The sequence below is a fragment of the Fusarium oxysporum genome, chromosome 15 (assembly GCF_000149955.1).
Source record: "Fusarium oxysporum f. sp. lycopersici 4287 chromosome 15, whole genome shotgun sequence".
In the NCBI taxonomy this organism is placed as follows: Eukaryota; Fungi; Ascomycota; class Sordariomycetes; order Hypocreales; family Nectriaceae; genus Fusarium; species Fusarium oxysporum.
In genome coordinates, this window is record NC_031000.1 from 2,353,826 (window position 1) to 2,373,156 (window position 19,331).

The following is a 19,331-nucleotide window of genomic DNA, read 5'->3' on the forward strand; positions in this document are numbered from 1 at the left end:
GACTTCAGGCTCCGTGCGCAGGACCTAGATGGCGTTCGAAAGATAGTGGTCATTGGCGGAAACAAGTCAGCCTGGGATGTCTGCTACAGCTCCTCCACTCGATTTGGAGCAAAGGTTCACATGGTCATGAGACGGTCGGGTGGAGGCCCAAGTTGGTGCTGGCCAGCCAGGATGACAGGCTACATCTGGTCCATCTCTGCAGCCTCAGCAACTCGACTCTTCACCTGGCTTGATCCTAACCCCTATGGTTCGTCTGCATGGCCATTGCGAGCCCTGATCCACCGTACATGGCTCGGGCGAAAGCTCTCGGGCCTGTTCTGGAATCACCTGGACAACAAGGTTAACCAACTCAATGCCTACAACAACAGTCCTGGCACTGTGGCATTGAGACCATGGTCTTCAACCTTCTGGATGGGAAACTCTCTAAGCATCCATAATTATGAAACAAGCTGGTTTGAACTGGTCAAGAATGGTCAGATCATAGCCCATGCTGCTCAGGTCACTAAGTTGACAGAGACTGCTGTCCACCTATCTGACGGTTCCATCATTGAGGCTGACGCCGTCATCTGCTGTACCGGTTGGGAGGCGAGACCCAATATACAATTCCTGCCAGAGGGCCTTGGGGATCATCTCGGCTTCCCTGGCTCTACTTCTGGCAACCAGAGATTGGAAGCCAGGGTGAAGGCTGACATTCTCCGCGATGCTCCAGCACTCAGAGAGCAGCCGATGCGGCAAGTACCCGTGGCTCTTGGCCCAGAGAATGCGAAGCTCATAGAAACCGCAACCATGGCTGTGAAGACAGACGCCTCTCCTTCTCCCTTTCGACTGTATAGATTCATGCTGCCATGTGACCCCAGCGTCATCAGGGAACGAAACCTGGCCGTGATCGGCTCGCAATTGACCCTTCACACATCTATAATAGCTCAAGTCCAAGCGCTCTGGATCACAGCCTTTTTCAACAACAAGATCCCTCAGCTGGTAACCAGCTCTCAACACTCTCCCGATATGGGAGTAATTGAACGTGACACATTCTATCACACCGAATTTCAAAGAATGAGACGACCGAAAGAGGTAGGTGGAGCGGGGGAGAGATGCCCCGACCTTGTTTTTGACAGTATTCCATACGTCGATATGCTCTTGTCCGACCTTGGCCTGTCATATCATCAGAAAGCATCCTGGTATAAGGAAATTATGGAACCATACTGTCTGCGCGACTTCAAAGGTCTTGTTCAGGAATGGATGTCCAAAGCAGCCTGATGAGGAGCAAACGTGGGTTAAAGAGCAGACAGAATACTGTATTTTCAACAAGATCTTCACGTGTATATCATGTTCATATGATTACTGTTAGTACTTCTTTACGTTCATGATGACCATCAGCGAGGTGACAGTCACTAGCAGCCATGGACGATGATGATTGGCAGAGGCTTTGGTTACTAACCCATCATGGCCGTCATTCAACAGAGCTGGGTCGGATTTCGGAATTTCGAACTGCGGGGTAAACCAATATCCGAACAACCGTGAGAGGGACTTAAATTCCGACTCGTCCTACCTGGCAGTGTGAACAGTTGAAAATGCCGCCGCCGAGGGGCCCCAGAATTCCTGCCTGTGAGCCGTGCAGGCGTTCGAAGCTCTCTTGCGATCACGGGAGACCAGCCTGCAGTCGCTGTCTCGCCAACGACAAGCCTTCTCAGTGCGTGTATCGAACTCCCCTGGGCTCTCGGAAACGATGGCGAGTTACGCCAAATCTCTCCACTCGTGGCGAGCCTCGTACTCCGTATGCATTTCCAGCATCTTATCATGTGATTGTGCAGACTTATGACTTATCTAGCGTCACGGTAGCTTCCACCACAATTGTCGCTGCTACCAGCCCTCCTGCATCTTCCATTCATGCCAGGACTAGTTATCCAAATCCAGGCTATCTCGGCGCATCAAGCCATGCTGCCATCTTCAGCCAGCTATCTCAAGATGAGGTCCCAGCCCGGTATTTGAGCCCTCTACCATATGACGCAACCCAGGAGTTGTCACTTGGATTCGAAGATGAGGTTCATGTTAGCAAGGTGGCAGACTGCATGACACAGTTGCTGGCCTCATTCTCAGCGGCCGCTTTCAAAGATTTGATCTCATTCTGGCGCGCAACTGGGGCCAATCTTGCTCTCGCTGAACCTCTGGTGGACATATGCCTTGATGCTCTAGACAGCCTCCATTCTTTATCCACTCAACCAGGAAGAAATAGGTATTTATGTTATGCCAGGCTACTCATCCAAAATTCAAGACACCCTTTGCTCGTAGAGCCACCTCTGGATGTCCACGAGTTTTGCTTACAGTTCTTGGGCTCCAATGCACGTCTGGAGACTCTAGGTCTTCTCATCTGTGCCGTTATCCGAGCGTCATCAGAGGTTTATCCTTTCCCGCCACTGTATCTAGATGGCACCCGTCGACAAGAACTCATGTCTTTGGCCGTCAAGTTGACTGACACTGCCGTCGAAGCAATCCTTTCACTTGACAAACTCAACGACCTACAGTTGGTTTTTCAGTACGAGAACTTCATCTCCTACTCGTACGTCTTTGGAATTCAGTGTATGTCCGCTTTCCAGTGCCCGCTCATCTGCCCATTGCCCACCGCTTATGCTCGTTTTAGCATATTACTCATATCGCAAACTGGGCGACGTCATCACTTCAATCGCAACGCTCGGTTATCACGAGAAGTTGGCGGCCATGAATGAATTGCCCGAATTTCTTATCAATATCCGTAGGACCGCCCTGGCACGGACCTACTCGGCCGACAAGAACTGGGCAATATTTCTTGGACGTCCCCCGCGACTCGGAAAGAAGTTTTGCCGCCTCAACGCCATATTGAGATGGTCAGTCAATACTGAAGTGGAGGCGAATTCGTCCTTTGGGCATTTCCGTGACATTTTGCAATGGCCTGCTGACTCTAAAATGTCTGCTTGGGCTGAAACTCGCTGGACAGCGGCTTGCGCCTCCTTGAAGGAAGAAATACTGGATATTTTCAGCGAAGAGATCAAGGAAAATTTGAGTGGAAGAGTTTGGTAAGACTATCTCGCCTGCGACTTATGAAGCGCCCCAGAGCTGTAGACTACATTTGCTGATTTAAAATACAAGTGGTCTTCGGGAGAGGGCTGAGCAACAGTGGGCTTCGCTGCCAGAGAGCTTTCGTATGAAGGGGAGCTTGAAGAATCATGATGAGGGAGCTTGGGAAAGGGATTTTCTCGTCAGCACAAGGCTTGGATACCTCCATGTCTTGTTTCTTCTCCGTCTTCTATGTGTAAGGTCACCAGCCAACCCTGATCCTGAATTTGTGAGAATCTCTCAGGAGATCCTCTCATTAGTGGTTGAAGTGATTGTCCTTGGAGACCAGTTGGTGTGTTCAACGGGGACAAGCTTTGAGTGGAGGGTGAGTGAAGCCTCTCTTAGCCACTGGTTGCCCATCTTGTCACTAATTCGAGCTACAGCTGGCACACTACGGCCTTCCAGCAATAGGGATCATAATGATAGCCATGCTCAAAGGGCGGAATCTGTGCGATGCCCTCCAGGATGCCCAGACTATCCGTGACCTAGGGATCGTAGTCACTGAAGTCGACCTTGGGACAATCGTTCGACCCATGGAGCCAAACTACGCATTGCTATCGAGGGCTGTGGATACTATCAAGAAGTTTTTGATACGATTTCATGCTCAAGATAGGCAGGCGGGTCTACCTCAAAGTACAGGTATTTCGGCAACAATACCGGATGGTAATATTTGGGATTTTCAATCGCACTTAGAACCGTGGGATTTTGAGATAAACTTTTGGGATACCCTGGCCGAGCATCCATCTATGTTCAGCGCTGAGACGGAATGATATGTCACCATGGCCAATCACAGATCATATATGTGGCGGTTGGAGCGTACTATGTATTGATTAATTAGTTATGATCCACACCGTTTCCCACTATTTGGCATATAAATCTAGCTTGAGACCTTTAAGTCGGCCGTTCTTTGTCCGCACGTATGCTCTGTGCTAGTGAGGCCAATACGTACTAGATGGCGCATATGCAGTCCCTTCGTGCTGTCATTCACAAAGGGCAAGTTGTACGTGAGCTTGTACCTGCAAAGCTGCATTTGCAAGTAAATGTGTCATTAATGGGCCGGTGATAGCTGGGGGTTATCGTGTCTTTCACGTGAAGAGCTGAAAGGAATGAAGAGCTTGGGTACCATAATTTCCGCGGAAGGTTGGGGCAGCTGTATTTTGGTCCAATGAGGGGCCCTTGAAGTTGCAGAAACTGGTAGCTTGAAGTACTTTGGCTATGACGAAAGTCGTATAAGTGAAGTTGCGGATCACGTATCCAAGGCCATTGCTGTGAGTAAGTCCCGAAGTATTGGAACGATCAACGAGATTTAGACGACCTTTTAAGCGTGACATTGGCCGTGGTAAATACGATGCTATCCCTCCTTACAGTCTCTGGCGGCATTTCGAGGTCGGAGGCCCTGAACGAGTTGATGCTCTCGCTAAGCGATGGTCTGGTGATAGTCGCCATTGTCGGTACTGTCGCTACACTTGGAGGGCTGAAATGAAAGATTCAGGTTGAGGCGCCAGGTTTGGGTCCAATTTATTTATTATCATTTGGGCGGGAAATAATCGGTTGCCCATCGGGTTCGGGGCCCCGAGCATGCAGATCATGGTCATGATCAAGACTAACCAAATCCACATCACGCGACGTCAAATGCCGAGAGACAATACCAAGTCGAGGATAGTCTAGGTAGTAGATTTAGGCTAATATCGTAAAACATTCTAATTATCACCTCAGTTTAGAACTGCTGTAACCTACTTTAAGCTCCAGAGGGCTTGATGCGTAGGAGCTCTGTGGAGCCGCCCGGCCATGTCGGGCCGGTATGGCTAAATAGCGGCAGATCTACCCAAGTCAAACACTACACCCCTTTTATCCGGCTCACTTTCGGTGAAAGTGGAAATTCACGGTCTTTCATTGGCTCACACCCCTGTACATCCTCTTTCACCGAAAAAGTGACGGGGTTGTCGAGCTTCTAGCTGGCTTTTTAATTAAGAGTGGATGATACACCTTCTCATTGGTTAGCCGCTTCCTCCGTCATAACCTTCATAGCTAGACTTGCCTTTGTGGCGCAAAACGATGCTACCTCCTAAAAGCCTTCATGCAAATCGACATTTTGACCGCGCCGTAGAGATACAAAAATGGGTCCGGTATACCATCCAGGACCACCTAGTGGGCACCCCCACCTAATGGACCACCAAAATTTCGATCTTCCCATACACAATCCAAATATTGATGTCCACAAAAACAGGCCCAATTCTCAATTAATAAACGAGGCTTTAAAGAGGGGGCCCCATAGGGACACGCCTAGGCGCGCCTCCTGTCCTGAACGCGTAGGCGTGCGGATTATGTCAGCCCTCAATTTGGCCCAAACTCCACTGTCGAAATTCCGCGTTCTGATGCAGTTTTTACTTTTTAGAATACTATGATCCTAAACGGTTATGAATTCTTAATTATCTACCGGAATGGATGGCCTGCTGGGACTCACTATCTACCGCTGCCGCCTCCCAGATATCATGCATACCTTTTCTACTGGAAAAAGGGCTGCGTTCCATCTCCGCAGCTACCTGAGCCTTGACCCGGTCATCTTCCGCTTTGCTCCAATCTAGATAGGCCATCATCTCCTCTTTAGTCCAATCTCTGGAGCCGTTTGGAGTATCGCAGCGCTTACCCATCTGCTTCCAATAGAGACACCATTGATAGCTAGATTTGTCGTACCGCAGAGGTAGACCTAGCGCCCTCCGATACTGCTGGTTAGTTTTAATACTGCCACGAGGCTGCACCTTGTACCAAGCATCTCGAGCAGCAACATATCTCAGATAGATAGCCCGAGGATCATCATACCTTGATGTCGGCATTATCCTTGTCTGTGCCGGTGGTGCTGCTGATGATGCTGCCGGCACTATATTGTCCGCGCCGTCGAGACTGACGATAATGCAACTGGCACTATCTATCACTGACTCTGCCTGCTCTGATGATCCTGAAGACGTTGGTCTTGGAGCTTCTCCTGCGTGCAAAGATGATGCTGATGAAGATGTCGTCAGCAATGGTCTTGCCTGCGCCGACGGTGCTGGTGGCTTCAAAAGCTCCTCATGTCGTTGAGGGCATGTCTTTGAAGTCATTGTATGACCTATCTGGTGACATCTGCTGCATTTAGGTTGTGCCTTTGGCCGCGCTGTTGCCTGAACTGCCTCGAATGCACTTGGCTCTCTCTGGGTGCTTGATTGTGGTCTACTAGTACTCGAACCGGCGGCTATCCGATCGGGTCGATGCCAAGGCTCCAGTAGTAACTGGTGAACACCATGGCGATTGAGGTGCCAATGTGTGTGAAAATGCTCCAGGCGAAGGGGCTGATTTTGTTCTTGTAGAGCCTGGAGAGTATGGGCGCAAGGGAGGCCGTGAGATCTGGAGAATGCACTGGTGCAAATGGGCAGGTGTTCTTTTAGGAGCAGCTTCCGCTGTTCTTCCACCTTGCGTAAAGCCTCGTGAGATACCCAGCCACGTATGGCACTGTATAGTGATACAGAGAGCTCGATTGGTATTCCCATTTGCTGGCTGGCTTGGTTGGATTGCAGCTCGGCTAATTGATTGAGAAGCGCATGCTTCCTAGCCCTCCAAGCCTCGAAGAGATCTAGCGTGGATTTCTTGAGGTGGCTCTTAAGGAGCCCATGGATACCCTCAACCCGCGAGGTGACTACATTACCAAAATGAGGATGTTGATCAACCCAAGCCCTCACTAACCTTTCCTTGTACGGATCGAGCCAATTGGCCTTGATATAGCCAACCTCTTCAATGTATTGTGGTAAGTAGCGCCTTTCAAGCTCTTGCACGCGCCGGTCAAATGCCTTTTCATCCGGTGACTTCATGATCGAATGCCAGTGATTGAAAAACTCATTCCAATCGGCCAGGCCTTGCTGGTAGGCCTCTGATCCTTGTTGGTGGCGCACGAATGTCGGCTGGCAATAACGGAGGACTGCCTTATTCGCATGCCATAGGCACGAGTGAAATTGAGGATGGAAAGCAGATTTCTGCGGCGTTCATACAAGCCTTATCGCGGTCTGTTAGGATAACCGATGGAAGCCTTGTATGGCAGAGTTCATACAGGGGCCTGAGCCGGTCCCAGGCCCATAGGTAGTCCTGCTCAGTCTCGCCGCTAAGGAATGCAAAGGCTATACAGAACGATCGCTGGCAGGCGTCGACGCCAATCATATCAAGCAGTGGCATCCCATATTTGTTTGTCTTATATGTACAGTCAAGGAAAAGCAGGTCTGGGTAGGCCTGAATGTATGCCAATGACTCTAGATGGGCGAATAACACCGCCGTGATTCGGTCATTCAAATCAAGCCGCATTCGGTTCCAGAACTCTTCCTTATCCAGTTGGTTAGCAAAGGCGTGTATAGTGCTCTGACCTTCACAAAGCTCTCGTTTGCTATCTGCGATACGATTATAAATATCTTGCTGCGTTGCAATAGTGTTCGAATTCTGGCGGATATAAGTCCTGATATCATTTGGCGCTACTCCTGCATTCGTAAGGCGGCTGACTATCGACTTGTCTGCATCGGAGAGCTGCCGATGGACTGGATGGGCCGATTTGTGCCAGCTTGGCTCGTGGTTGTGTAAATGAAACCGGCTGTCCGGACGATGCCTTAAAGACCAAATCGCCTTATCTAGGGATTCCTTTGCGATAATTGAGAACCGACAATTGGTTCCTCGCGTAATAGTCTTACGCTGGCGATCTTTTGACACGCTAGGCGGACGACATCATCGATCGCATGCGTAGGTGATAATCTGCCTGCCGCTAGTTGATCGTGAAGATCCAGTTATGAACGCGTATCCTCTCGGTGCTGCCCACTTGTTGATAGCGGCGAGCAGAGCCTCTCGTGAATCGTATGTACCCTCTGGCGGGAGCACATCATCAGGAAATGTCGCTTGGGCTATGATGAAGCCCAGACCTGGGGACTACAGTTATGACCAGCAAAAGCAGCAATGGGTGCAGCCCCTGAAAACCGCGACAGTGGAGTTTGGGCCAAATTGAGGGCTGACATAATCCGCACGCCTACGCTTCAGGAGTGGAGGCGCGCCTAGGCGTGTCCCTATGGGGCCCCTTTAGAGAGAGTTTCTATAAAGTTATTTGAATTTTACTCTCTACGTGGTTTTGTGACCTCCTGACCGCTGCGTGTGCGCTGGCAGTGCTTTGTTACGACCGTAGAGTCCTCACGTTCGTCCTCTAACCCGACACCCACCTCAATCACCGACTCGACCTCCTCATCCACATCTACCTCTATTTCTGCCCCCTTTGAGTCGGGAAGAGCTTCTCCAGTCGCTAGAGACTCCGCTAGAGCCATGAATCGTCGGTTCGGGTTCGGTACCATCTTTCTTTTCGTCCCTCGCCGCACCTGGGCCATCTGCTCTTCGAGGCCAGCAATTCGCTCATTCTGAACGGCCTCCTTCATCTCTAAGGCTTCTAGCCCCTTTGCGATCTTACTGTACTTCCGCCCGGTCGGTCGACTTTTGTCTTTGGCCATATCCTTCACTTGCCGGCTCGTTTTCGGCGTATCATCTCAGGGCAGTGGAGGAGGGCTCGGTGTCTGGAACTGTTCCAGCAGTGTTTCTTTGTCCGGTTGAATTTCCGGATGTGTTAGAGCTTTGTGACGGTTGGTAGGCCAATTTCCAGTAAACCTCCAGCCGGATAAAATAATCTCCTTCCTCATGGCCGCCTCCCTGGCTTTCGCGTATGCCCGAACAAAGTTGACTTTGTCAACCGGCGCAGAATCGGTCACACTAGCCAGTTTTTGGAGTTCTTTCCGATACGCACCTTTGATGACATTAAAAATTCCATTATCTAACGGTTGCAAACCATGGGAACAATGTGCGGGTAGGTAGCAGCAGTAGACGTTATTCAGGAAGCACGTCGCCATCCACTCGTTCTACGGTAACTGCTCGTTAACGACCCTATAGCAGGCGACTCCGCAGCGAAAACACCAAAATACTCACCTGTGCACGGCTACCATGACCGCCAAGGATAATAAGTCTCGCATCCGATGCATCACGAGGCTCCGTTTGAGGTAGATAAACGTCTTTCAACCACTCGAGAGCAATATGGTTGCCGGTCCAGCCGTTCGGGGATGTGATGTAGTGCCAGTCCGCTATTAATTCGAATTCGTTAAGGAACCACTGTTTCTGCAGCTCTTTCCCTTTAAAGATAATTCTCGGTTTCAAAGCACGGCCAGTTGCGGTGATAGCCTCCATAAACGAAGTCCAGGTGCGCGACTGAACGCCTTTTAATAACGCCTTCTTCTTCGGGTTGGAACTCCCAATTATGAGGTTGTCCAAGCCTTATGGACAACTAATCAGTTATGGCGTACAAAAGACCATAGGGAACTTATAGAGGTCTTACCGAAACCCGCCATTATGCCGCCCTCGTCCACGTTAACCGCATTCTCGGGCTTGATCCAGCCATGCTCGTTCTCCCGGATATCGAAGTACCAATTGACAGCTTTCGGAGTAAACCCGTCAAACCTGGCGGCTTCCTGGCGCTTTCCAAGCTTGTTAGATAGTTTTGAATGACGCTTGATGAACCTGGTAGTCCAGTTTTACCCAGTGGCTTGTTATCTCCCTGTTGACGGAGGAGGCCTTCGACGCAGCTTCGAAGTTGGCTATGTGTGAGAGCGTAGCCCAAGGATAAGACACCACGTAAAAAAAAAAAATACACCACAGTTTTTCTTTTTTTTCTTCTTTTGCGAATGGCTTCATTATGCCAAAATGTGGTGCAAATAAAATGGTAGGATTTGTAGGGAGCGGTGATCTTTTGTGCTAAGCTTCAAGTTGTGTAAATTTCTGAGCGGTGGGGGATTGTAATCTAGTCTATCGCAGCCCCTCTATATTCAGAATTGTCACATCCAACAGACAAAAGGGTCGTACATTTGATGAAACCGGAAGGAAGGCCTTCCAGCAGTTCAGACTGGCAGTTCAGACTGGCAGCCCGGAAGTCCGGACTTCCCATCAGTTGGTATCACATACGTCTCCCAAAAAGCAAGTTCTTCAACATAATAGTCACCGGGGACCAAAATTTCTTATATATAAGAAACCGACCTATTTCCACTTATTAGATGGAGAAATCAAGAGCTTCTGTCCGTGTAGCCGAGATCCATTAGAAATTGACAAGAATCTTAAGGTAAAAAAAAGTCTTCTGAGTAGCTGCTGCATTTTCTAGGACGACTTATCGGCAGACTCTTCATCGCCTCGATCCATTATCTATACCATCAAGCCATCGCCATAGCATCCGAAACTTCGTCCGTACCGAAGACACCCTCTTCCGCCCCCAACTCGGACTTGCGTATTGTGAGATGCTAAAGCGATATCACACTGTGCTGAAGTGCTAAAGTGATATCTATCCCTGTGAATATATATCACACTCCTTTTTAGCTAAACCTGATATCACGATGGCTAAAATGCTATCGCCCGTGAATACCACTGCAGCACCCTTAACTGATAAGACCATCTAATCTTATCTACCTTTGTTGGATCTACTGTAATTAGCTTTTACATCTCTACTGGCCTGTGTCATCGTGCACGTCTAGACCATCGAGACGCACAACGGGACATCAGCTGATCCGGAATCTACATTCTCTGGTGGTCGACGTACTCTCTCCTGGGATAGAGACCAAATGACTGGCGAGAATCTTGAGAAGGTTGAATGTATAGGTAACTGGCTGAGTCAAGGGTATATACAGAAGGCTGTTCATGGTGGTAAGGGTGTAATTACTGATACGGGTTTTGATAGTGTCGGCGATGAAGACTCTGATGTTAATTTAGATTGATTTGAGGATGTCTGACAGTATAGGTGCTAAGGTTCTATAGTAATATCCCTCGTGCTAGAGTCCTAGGGTGATACCCTAGCACATGTTTTGCGTATATGTGAATATAAATATGAATATCACTTTAGTACGTGATATCACAATACGCATATCCGCACTCATCCACGGCTAAACAGGAGCCCGGAAGGAAGAGGGAGGCTGACACTCGTTGTGTGTGAAGATACCACTTCTCACAAGCTTGGAATACCCTCGGAAGGTCTGTAGCCTCAGTGGCGTGGTCACTGATGCGGAGATATCGCTGGAGCAGCCAAATTTGCGTAGGGTCATGAACTTGATGATTGCGTGCAGGGGGGCATGAACACCTGGCCTAGGGGCATTCCAACGGCTTCGGATTGACTTTTCTCTATGAATTCCTAGGTAAATTAGGATTCCGATCCATTCGTACACTTCTGGAGAGGCAAGACTGACCTGCTGAAAGGCTATGCCAACTAAAGGGCTACTTTCTACAGAGCCGCGTTTAGGACATACTACGTCGCTTTCAACTCTGAGATTAGTAAAAATCTATTCTACCTTCACCTAAGTAGCTTTCCACGCAATGATAGACTTGACATGAAACTTGCCGGTCTCTCTCTAGAGGATTAGAACTGTATCTTCTTTGCCAAATACAGCCAATGATTTACTATCAGTCATCTAGAATAGTATTGTGATATCTCATGTGATCTCCAGACTGATTTGAGTCAAAGCCTGCTTGTAAATGTTCAATCTTTGCTACAAGGAATTTCAGACCAAACTCGTTTGAGGCTTGAAATAAAAACCACCTACCAGCTACAACACACTGCTGGGCTGCTGGGACTGCTGACCTCGATCGAGACTAAAGTCAGAGATAACTCTGGCAAGAGCATTGGTAAAGTCAGACCTAGCTCAATCAGATCTCAATACAAAATAGTATCCACGTATCACTTGGTCCATAGCCTGGGTTCAACTCAGCTTGGCCTAAAAAGTCGCCAGTGTTTTTTCATCGTTCTGGAAGTGACTTTGGTACCAGTTAGCCCTGAAGCTGGCCAAAACTGGGATATTTGACGCGGTTTGGAAGTATATCCATATACCGGTGCTGTTTCCTTGATTCTACTTCTCGTTCTATGTCTCATTTACAAGAATAGGTTCGTTCGGGACTATTGATAGGTTGTAGCCTGTAGTCGGGAAACCCTCATCTATTCTGATGAAAAATGGATCCCTGGCAGCCCGTTGTAGCCTCAAGCTTGGCTTCAATCCACGAAAGTCGGCATCCTCTCGCGGTGTTCCCCCTCGTATCTTTGGCCACGGCTGGCATCCTTACCCGTGATGTGATGTTCAGGTGTTCGAATCGAGTCCCACGAGTTGAGATGTCTGACTGAATTGTGAAATGTGGGAAATCCCAATCGAGTGAGGACCGATTCAACCGGAGCTTTGAGCAGTGGAGCAGAAGCTGCCGTCATTATCAGACATTCCTCCATTCGACACCACAAGAACAAAGGCATGGTAGCTCGGAAGATATCAGGAGAGTCAATGTCAAATGTCTTCATATAAACGATTTTCAACACAGTAGTGATGGTAGCAAAAACGCTTAATCCCATCAAAACAGACACAAGACAGCGTTCTACGACACTTCTGCTCAGTTTCCAGATAAGAAAGATTGGCAGAATGGTCAGCACCAAGTCACTAAACATGCTGGCTCCTTGAATAAGTCAATAGGTAGATATTCAGAGCAGGAAGAACAGGGAAGCCTACCAACGAAGACGTAGCCAATTACCCAGACTTTCTGTGTAGGCATACATTTCGCATCAACAACTGGTTCCCACATGGCTCGCACCGGGCGGCACTCAAGTAGCTGAAAAGTCTCGCTTGCAGCAAGCGCAACTATTTGAAATCCCATAATGAACCAGAGAGCCATCTTCCATGACCTCGACATGGAGAAAGAGTGTAATAAGCATGCGATAGAAAGTCTGGCGAAAGTTGACGCCCACAGTCCTGTGATCATGACTCCAAATAGACATTTAAGGATGGCGATACTGCTTGCTGGACTGATGTATTCATTGTGACGTCCAAAGCCGTTGGCGACAGCCGCTGCAAAGAGCGAATAGGTGATTATTTCTGCAACCTGACCAGTTAATTAGGCGTCAATTGCATTTTCGCGTCCATGCCTTACCACTGCAATCGTAATAAGGTAGTCTGAAGCGTGTAGCTTGTATGCGGGGATAATGCGAGTGTACATCCTGAGGATAAAGATAACTAGACCGAGAGAGAAGAAGGGAGTGATAACGGTTAAGGCGTGTACCCCTGTAGAGTCGTCATTGGGAGCTTGTCCGCCCATGGCCGACCGACGAGTTGGTTGACTGCCTCAATTTTCGGGCAAGTGCCAAGTTTGCTGTTCCTGGTTGCGTAGTGTAATAAGTCTTGATCTCGGCATCTGCAGCGAGCGACGTAAGACGAGCGGGTATGACGTTCCGCACACTGTAGGCTAGCCTTGTCGACGTGCACCGGACGATGAAGCAGCAGCAGAGATACATATAGGCTCTAGACATGTTGGAGTCTTGAGGGAGATTATGGAACGCTATGCCCGCACACTAAATGCGCCACTTGACGATCAAAATGCGGATCGTCTTGGTGTCAACGACCCATCAGGTTGCTGCAGCCGTTTCGGGAGGTAACTACGAGGCGAATAATCGAATATTGTTAGTGGCGATTGTCTATTAACGGCTACGGTACCTACTTGCTGGATTTCGCTGGTTTTATCTGCGACTCGTGAGCATTATGCTACAGCATTCCAAACCTAAGGGCAACTAGAAAACGACGTCAGGCCTTTACCTAAGGAAACGAACATAGCACTTTTCGATGAGAATTCCAGTTTGCTCCTCTGTCAGATGAGTCACGCAAGGCGGTGATTACCGTTCTATTTGCTTTTTTTTGTGCCCCTCTTTTTCCAAAGCTACGTAAGCGGCGTAGAGACATAGCCAATTGTCGTGACGACCTGTCATATCCGGGTATACCTGTGCCGGTCCCGAGGTTCCGCTACTGCCTAGTCCTGACGGATACATCCGTGCGTCACTGGCTAACGAGTGTTGGAAGAATTGATGGTTCCCCCTCAACTTCAGGTTCAACGTTCAAGATTTAAGTTAAAGTTTGATGTCCTAAAACTCAGATCGTAGGACTGTCATCTAGGACTCTAGGACTCAAGTCCTAAAAGGAATCAGTCGAAGATATAAGGCCCCAAAGGTCCTTCGACTGCAAGGAGTTAATAACAATAAGTTGTTAACTGCACTCAGCATCCCTGTGTGATTCAACAACATTGAACGGCTCCTATGAGATCCGCTTTGAGACGCCTTCTCAGAGCCGTGAGCATTTGCCCGGCGAGGCTGAATATCCGCTCTGGCTCGGATGACATGGCCGGGACTGAAAAGAAATGAATCGCTATCTACGACGTGGATACTGGCGCCTTCGGAGAAGCCAGTACCATGCGGTATCTAATGCAGGATATCAAGTTAACCCTAACGGCCATGGAGTTTAAGGTCATATTGGTGTGGATGACCGGAATGGGAAAGGTCGAGGAGGGCCAGGTCGATAAAATGCCTATTATAGCAGATTTCTCCTATCAGTACTAATTAAAGTGCTTCGCTTACTCAAGCGTGATATCGCCATTTAAGGACTTCGAGTCTACTTATAAAACATATATTCGGATTAGCCTCGATAGTTGCCTATTCTAATATAGGGAAAGCTTTATGATCAGCCAAGGAGGAATAGTTTCTCCTGCTGCATTACTTATACCGATAATATGCAAGTTTCTTAGTCTGCAGGAGAGAGAACCTTTGCTTAAGTCTTCTTCTTTATATATATAATAAGGCACTACACTCGCTCTCATAAGATTCCTACTCTAACTCCCCGCTTAGTTAGTATTCTAATACTTAGAAGCGCCGATCTGAAGCTTCGTAGTAACTTCAGCAAGTTGCCGGGGTCACTGCTTTATATCCTCAACGCCTGCTTCCTCGTGAGCCACGCGAGACTGCTCCTTCGCCTTCAGGAACTCTATATCAAGCTCAGGATGGTCATCACGGAAGCGGCGGTACCATAGCTTATGCATAGGCTTCGCGTCAGAACTTCTGCGAAGTCGCAAAGTTATTACTACTTCCTCGATTTCACTTTTAGAAGCAGGGAGACCGGTCTCCATCTAAATAACAAAGCTCACGATAGCTTCTTCCTCGTCTGTCAGCATTGGCGGGCGGCCTATCTCTGGAGCAGCTACTTCGTCGAGGTCAACGGCATTTACAGCTTCTAGCTTCTTCACGATCCATTGAATTGTCACACTAGAGGAGCGGTGATAACAAATCTCGGCATCACGAGGAGAAAGAGATCCATTTTGGCCGTTAGGAGTGTCATAATATAAGCCTCTTTGATGCCGGAAGCGTGACTAAACGACTGCTTAAGCAGCATCGAGATTTGCATCTGAAGGCATAATGAATTTAGCAAAAAAAAAAAAAAAAAAAAAAAAAAAAACCCATCTTTTCACTGACTTTTATCCAGATTTTCGCTGTTTTCACATACAAAAAGGCATAAGAGGACGCGATCATGTGCGGGGTCTGTCTCGCACTTTTTACCCTGTCTCATACTTTAGTGGCCACTTAGCTTGCTTAGTTGGCTCGCCCCGCACGAGTCAAACGCACAGCCGAAGAACCCTCACTCGAGGGCAAACGTCACAGGCCATACGACCAGTGACAATGCTAGAACTAACAACGGAAGATGCTTGTCGCTGTGGATTCCGACTCATAAGGATGTAAGGGTTCCTTGTACCGAGGAGGATGAGTAACAGGGAGGAGCCGGTTGGCTCGGCCAGATGAACTGTAGCTCAGATCTAATCCGATTTAGGATCTGCAGGGAGCTTGCTTCTGTAGCATTGACATTACATATGTATGGAGGTAGTGGGCTGCGGCACAGGCTCAACTGGACAGGGATGAGCTTGCAGCATGCAGGGCTCAACTACGCCACCGGAAGATTCTCATGTCAGTCAGGTATTCGGCTCAGGGGGGATACAGGAGGGTGCTCGAGGACTGTTTGAGAATCCACCGCATCGCCTGTTGTGTAGCATGATGTTGCAGCTGAGAATTATGCAGGTTGTAAATGAGCCTTTTTTTGTCGCGTGCTAAAGTCCTAATTCCAGTACGCTATCAGCCCTGGAGTAATAAGGGAGTAAAGAGCGCTAAATTGGCGCATTGGCACTAAACTTCGGGCTCTGGCAGTGGCGATCCGGATAGTTCCGTCCTGCGATAGGTGTGGCGGACAAAAAGGGGATCGTCTCCTTCTTTTCCCTTTTTGTCTCCGGTGACTGTTGGATAAAGTTTGATCACATTCAGCCGTTCAAACTCAGTTTACTGGTCGACAGGCTGATCCCTCACAAATCGTGAATCATAGCAACGTCAGCGAGATCTTCCAGTTCAATCTGGTAGATAACCGACTCAAATCTCACGCCCAGAGATGCACACGCACGTACACCATCATGCAGAAGAACTCGATAACTGGACCCTGAAAGAAATGTCTCACACGTGCAGTACTGCAATGCAGTCGGCACTCGGAGAGCCCTCATTCACATGTCCACCGGGTGGGCCATGGCGGATGCCAAGACCTGCAGGCGCATTAGGCACTGCACTGTGGATATTATTGCACTTCTGTTAGCATCGGCTATAACCTGAAGAGACAGACCTGAGCGTTTCATATGTTCATTGTCACTAACTTAACCGCAGATGCGTTAGAGGATTTTGCCTGGCCAATTTAGGCGCGGGCCATCTACCAACGTGCATCACTGGTCAGGGGTAAGCCCTTGGGCTCTTCGTAAGGGGTTCTTACGATGTGCCTGAACCGTCGGAGTAGCAATGATAAAGACAAGGGAGCCGATAACTCAAGATGGTAGCTGTGAAAGTCCTCGATCAAATGGGTAGTTGGTCCGACTCGAGATGAATCAAGTCAGCGACAGATAATTACGCTGAGTATTATCTCCTCTGCGGGGAGTGGACACCCGCAACTGAGTAGCTGAGTCAGGGGTCCCCTCTTCCTAGCCTGGTTTGTGTTCTAGCACAGCGGACGCTTATTGGACACCTGTCAAAAACCCGTGGTTCCAGCGTCTTGAAAGATGGCTCGTCCACACCATTGAAAGATCGATAGGCCTCCCTGCCCCCCTCTCTCATACCTGCTTCCTTGCTTATTATGCTGCCTCCTGGCCGTGTTCCCCATCCTCCCAAGCTCTGGGGCCCGTCTGCACGTCCTTCCCTCGTCCATCATGGATACCAAGTTCGAGCTACCTTCGAATCCTAACGAGAACGGAGCAGCGAATATGCTTACTGCCACCGTATTTATCATTACATTATCTACCATTGCTGTGTTGGCTCGTTTGTATGTGCGAGTTTTTGTCATTCGCAACACTGGCTGGGATGTAGGTTTACGACCCAACACCTCCACTCCGCTTGATGTCGTTTTTCTTTTTTCTTTTTCTTTTTTCTTTTTCACGTTCATGTTCCCTTTTCTTGCTTTTGTCTTCTATAAGATTTCTTAAAGGATATGACTGATATAATCTACGTATATAGGATGGCTTCATGATCTTGAGTATGGCCTTGGCTTGGGCAGGTCAAAGTGTCATCTTCGGACAGCTTGCCAACGGCGCCGGACGACATATTGGCGATGTTGACCCAGATATTTACATGAAGGGAATGAAGCTCAACTTCATAAGTCAACCAATATACCTTATAGCTATATGTGTGGTCAAACTGTCAGTTGGATGCGCTTTGTTGCGAATCGCTTCTACAAAGTTCTACCGGTGGTTGATCCTCTCTATTATGGGATTTATGGCTTTTTACACGATCGGCTGCTTTTTCGTAAGCCATTCCCCTATCTTCATCCAATTATTTCAAACCACTGATATCTTACACCGCAGACCATCATATTACGATGTTCGGATATCCGCGTCCTTTGGGACAACAGCATACCCTCGACGTGCTGGCCGCAGAAGACATTACAGGGTCTTTCGTACACAAACGCTGCGCTCAACATCATAACCGATCTTCTCTTCGCCATCGTCATTCCAACGCCGATGCTGTGGAACCTCAACGTTCACCTCCGCACTCGACTAACGCTCATTGGTATCCTAGGTCTAGGTGTCTTTGCCTGCGCCGCCGCCTTTGTCAAGTTGAGTTACGTTACCAACTATGGTAAACTAGGTGACTGGCTATGGGACTCTCGCAACATCACCATCTGGACCAGTATTGAGCTCAACGTTGGTATCATCGCTGCTAGCTTGCCGTGTCTAAGACCGCTCTTCAGACGCTTCCTCGGCAGCACATATGGCAAGAGCTCCAAGAAGACGCCGACCGCAGGCGCCACAAACTATGGTCGTGGCACATTTCACAGCGGCAACAATTGGCATGCCTTGTCGAGTGGTCGTAGAGGCGATGACGAGACAAGCAGCCAGAAGGCCATCAACACCGATATTCAGGAGTATGAGCTTCGAGACCGGATAGCCAGTCCGCCCGCGGTCATGAACAGGACGACGATTCTAACGGATGTTGAAGGGAGGTCAAGTGATGAAAGTATAGGCCATGCCGGATACAGCGGTCAATACCCGACGGGTATCACTAAAACAATGACAACAATGGTCGAGGTTACCAAGACGGGTTCTTCATCAAACTGAGGGTCTATTATTTTCTGTTTCTCAATACCTTTAATATTAATTGCCCGCCCAACGGCCGACAAGTTTTATGGTGTTATTTATGGATGCATGACAGGGCATTGGTGCACAGAGGATTCACTTCTACCAGAACGGAAAATCTAAGACGGCCGAAGACTTTTACATAGCTTTACGAGAGAGTATTATAGCCTCCAGGCACCTCCTAAAAATGAAAATAGTTGGATATAACGGTCCCAACTGAAAAGATAATCATCCCTAGGATAAGGCGACGACGTGTTTGGTTCCGGAGCACCAAATGCAGCCGTGACCATAGCACCATTGATTGACCGGTGACCATGCATTGCCAGCCGGCAACAATCAATATGCAAGCTAGGTAGCCCAATAACGGGGACCTGAAATATTTAATGAGAAAGCCCGCACAATACAGGGGAATGCCCAAAGTCGCGATGAGGACGGTCCAAAAGTATAACCCGACGCAGCGTTTGAACGTTTCCCAGATGAGGAAATTGAGCCCAATAGCATTATATAAGGAAATTGCGAGAAAGACGATAATGATGGTCAGGGATGCGTGGGAGTCGCCGTCAGAATCGAACTGAAGCCGCCAACATTCATCGCCATTGCCATCGGTGGTTGCCCAGAAAGGGAAAAAAAAAAAAAAAAAAAAAAAGAAAAAACACAATATCGAGGGTTTATCCAAACACAAAGGGAGCTGAAAGTTTGGCATCTGTCTGAAAACAGGAAGGCGA

The 19,331-nt window shown here is 48.5% G+C and overlaps 7 protein-coding genes across 10 annotated transcripts in view; 3 read left to right on the forward strand and 4 right to left on the reverse strand.

The window, feature by feature from the left end:
* Positions 1 to 4,573, forward strand: part of FOXG_15609 (uncharacterized protein) — a gene marked incomplete at both ends in the record, with an annotated part of 5,306 nt that extends 733 nt beyond the window's left edge. Inside the window, 8 exons of the mRNA XM_018395694.1 lie at positions 43 to 978; positions 1,223 to 1,269; positions 1,829 to 2,577; positions 2,639 to 3,050; positions 3,124 to 3,415; positions 3,474 to 3,729; positions 4,261 to 4,362; positions 4,458 to 4,573. Coding sequence (XP_018255940.1) covers positions 43 to 978; positions 1,223 to 1,269; positions 1,829 to 2,577; positions 2,639 to 3,050; positions 3,124 to 3,415; positions 3,474 to 3,729; positions 4,261 to 4,362; positions 4,458 to 4,573 — 2,910 coding nt within the window. The remainder of the gene's footprint in view (positions 1 to 42; positions 979 to 1,222; positions 1,270 to 1,828; positions 2,578 to 2,638; positions 3,051 to 3,123; positions 3,416 to 3,473; positions 3,730 to 4,260; positions 4,363 to 4,457) is intronic.
* On the reverse strand, positions 4,387 to 4,536 carry FOXG_22095 (uncharacterized protein; the record flags this gene model as incomplete). Its single annotated transcript, XM_018402480.1, has 1 exon — positions 4,387 to 4,536. One exon carries the CDS (start codon positions 4,534 to 4,536, stop codon positions 4,387 to 4,389), a length of 150 nt encoding a protein of 49 aa, XP_018255941.1.
* Positions 4,574 to 5,519: 946 nt separating the features above from the next.
* FOXG_22096 (uncharacterized protein) lies at positions 5,520 to 6,932 on the reverse strand (the record flags this gene model as incomplete). Its single annotated transcript, XM_018402481.1, has 1 exon — positions 5,520 to 6,932. One exon carries the CDS (start codon positions 6,930 to 6,932, stop codon positions 5,520 to 5,522), a length of 1,413 nt encoding a protein of 470 aa, XP_018255942.1.
* A 4,901-nt stretch (positions 6,933 to 11,833) lies between these two features.
* Positions 11,834 to 13,767, reverse strand: FOXG_15610 (uncharacterized protein). Of its 3 annotated transcripts, none has more exons than XM_018395697.1 (4): positions 13,637 to 13,767; positions 13,069 to 13,570; positions 12,651 to 13,020; positions 11,834 to 12,597 (listed from the first exon to the last, which is right to left on the reverse strand). In XM_018395697.1, the coding sequence occupies exons 2-4, from the start codon at positions 13,231 to 13,233 to the stop codon at positions 12,149 to 12,151; spliced, it is 984 nt and encodes a 327-aa protein (XP_018255945.1). In that variant the 5' UTR covers positions 13,234 to 13,570; positions 13,637 to 13,767; the 3' UTR covers positions 11,834 to 12,148. The 3 variants fall into 3 exon arrangements, with proteins under 3 accessions (XP_018255945.1, XP_018255944.1, XP_018255943.1); XM_018395696.1 differs by having other exon boundaries at positions 13,633 to 13,767; XM_018395695.1 differs by having other exon boundaries at positions 13,069 to 13,767.
* Positions 13,768 to 14,386: 619 nt separating this feature from the next.
* Positions 14,387 to 14,521, forward strand: FOXG_22097 (uncharacterized protein; the record flags this gene model as incomplete). The annotated part of the gene is made up of 1 exon (XM_018402482.1): positions 14,387 to 14,521. The coding sequence occupies one exon, from the start codon at positions 14,387 to 14,389 to the stop codon at positions 14,519 to 14,521; it is 135 nt and encodes a 44-aa protein (XP_018255946.1).
* Positions 14,522 to 14,871: 350 nt separating this feature from the next.
* FOXG_22098 (uncharacterized protein) lies at positions 14,872 to 14,997 on the reverse strand (the record flags this gene model as incomplete). The annotated part of the gene is made up of 1 exon (XM_018402483.1): positions 14,872 to 14,997. One exon carries the CDS (start codon positions 14,995 to 14,997, stop codon positions 14,872 to 14,874), a length of 126 nt encoding a protein of 41 aa, XP_018255947.1.
* A 1,316-nt stretch (positions 14,998 to 16,313) lies between these two features.
* FOXG_15611 (uncharacterized protein) lies at positions 16,314 to 18,864 on the forward strand. 2 transcript variants are annotated; one of them, XM_018395698.1, is made up of 3 exons: positions 16,314 to 17,337; positions 17,489 to 17,776; positions 17,836 to 18,864. In XM_018395698.1, the coding sequence occupies exons 1-3, from the start codon at positions 17,185 to 17,187 to the stop codon at positions 18,586 to 18,588; spliced, it is 1,194 nt and encodes a 397-aa protein (XP_018255948.1). In that variant the 5' UTR covers positions 16,314 to 17,184; the 3' UTR covers positions 18,589 to 18,864. The 2 variants fall into 2 exon arrangements, with proteins under 2 accessions (XP_018255948.1, XP_018255949.1); XM_018395699.1 differs by having other exon boundaries at positions 16,314 to 17,776.
* Positions 18,865 to 19,331: the final 467 nt, after the last annotated feature.

Bases quoted from the DNA above. Each gene is read 5' to 3' on its own strand.
- FOXG_15610 (XM_018395697.1), bottom strand. From the start codon at position 13,233: ATGGGCGGACAAGCTCCCAATGACGACTCTACAGGGGTACACGCCTTA. The intron at 13,021-13,068 runs GTAAGGCATGGA...TTAACTGGTCAG, and splicing joins ACCTTATTACGATTGCAGTG to GTTGCAGAAATAATCACCTA. The intron at 12,598-12,650 runs GTAGGCTTCCCT...GACTTATTCAAG, and splicing joins AATTGGCTACGTCTTCGTTG to GAGCCAGCATGTTTAGTGAC.
- FOXG_15611 (XM_018395698.1), top strand. From the start codon at position 17,185: ATGGATACCAAGTTCGAGCTACCTTCGAATCCTAACGAGAACGGAGCA. The intron at 17,338-17,488 runs GTAGGTTTACGA...CTACGTATATAG, and splicing joins TTCGCAACACTGGCTGGGAT to GATGGCTTCATGATCTTGAG. The intron at 17,777-17,835 runs GTAAGCCATTCC...CTTACACCGCAG, and splicing joins ACACGATCGGCTGCTTTTTC to ACCATCATATTACGATGTTC.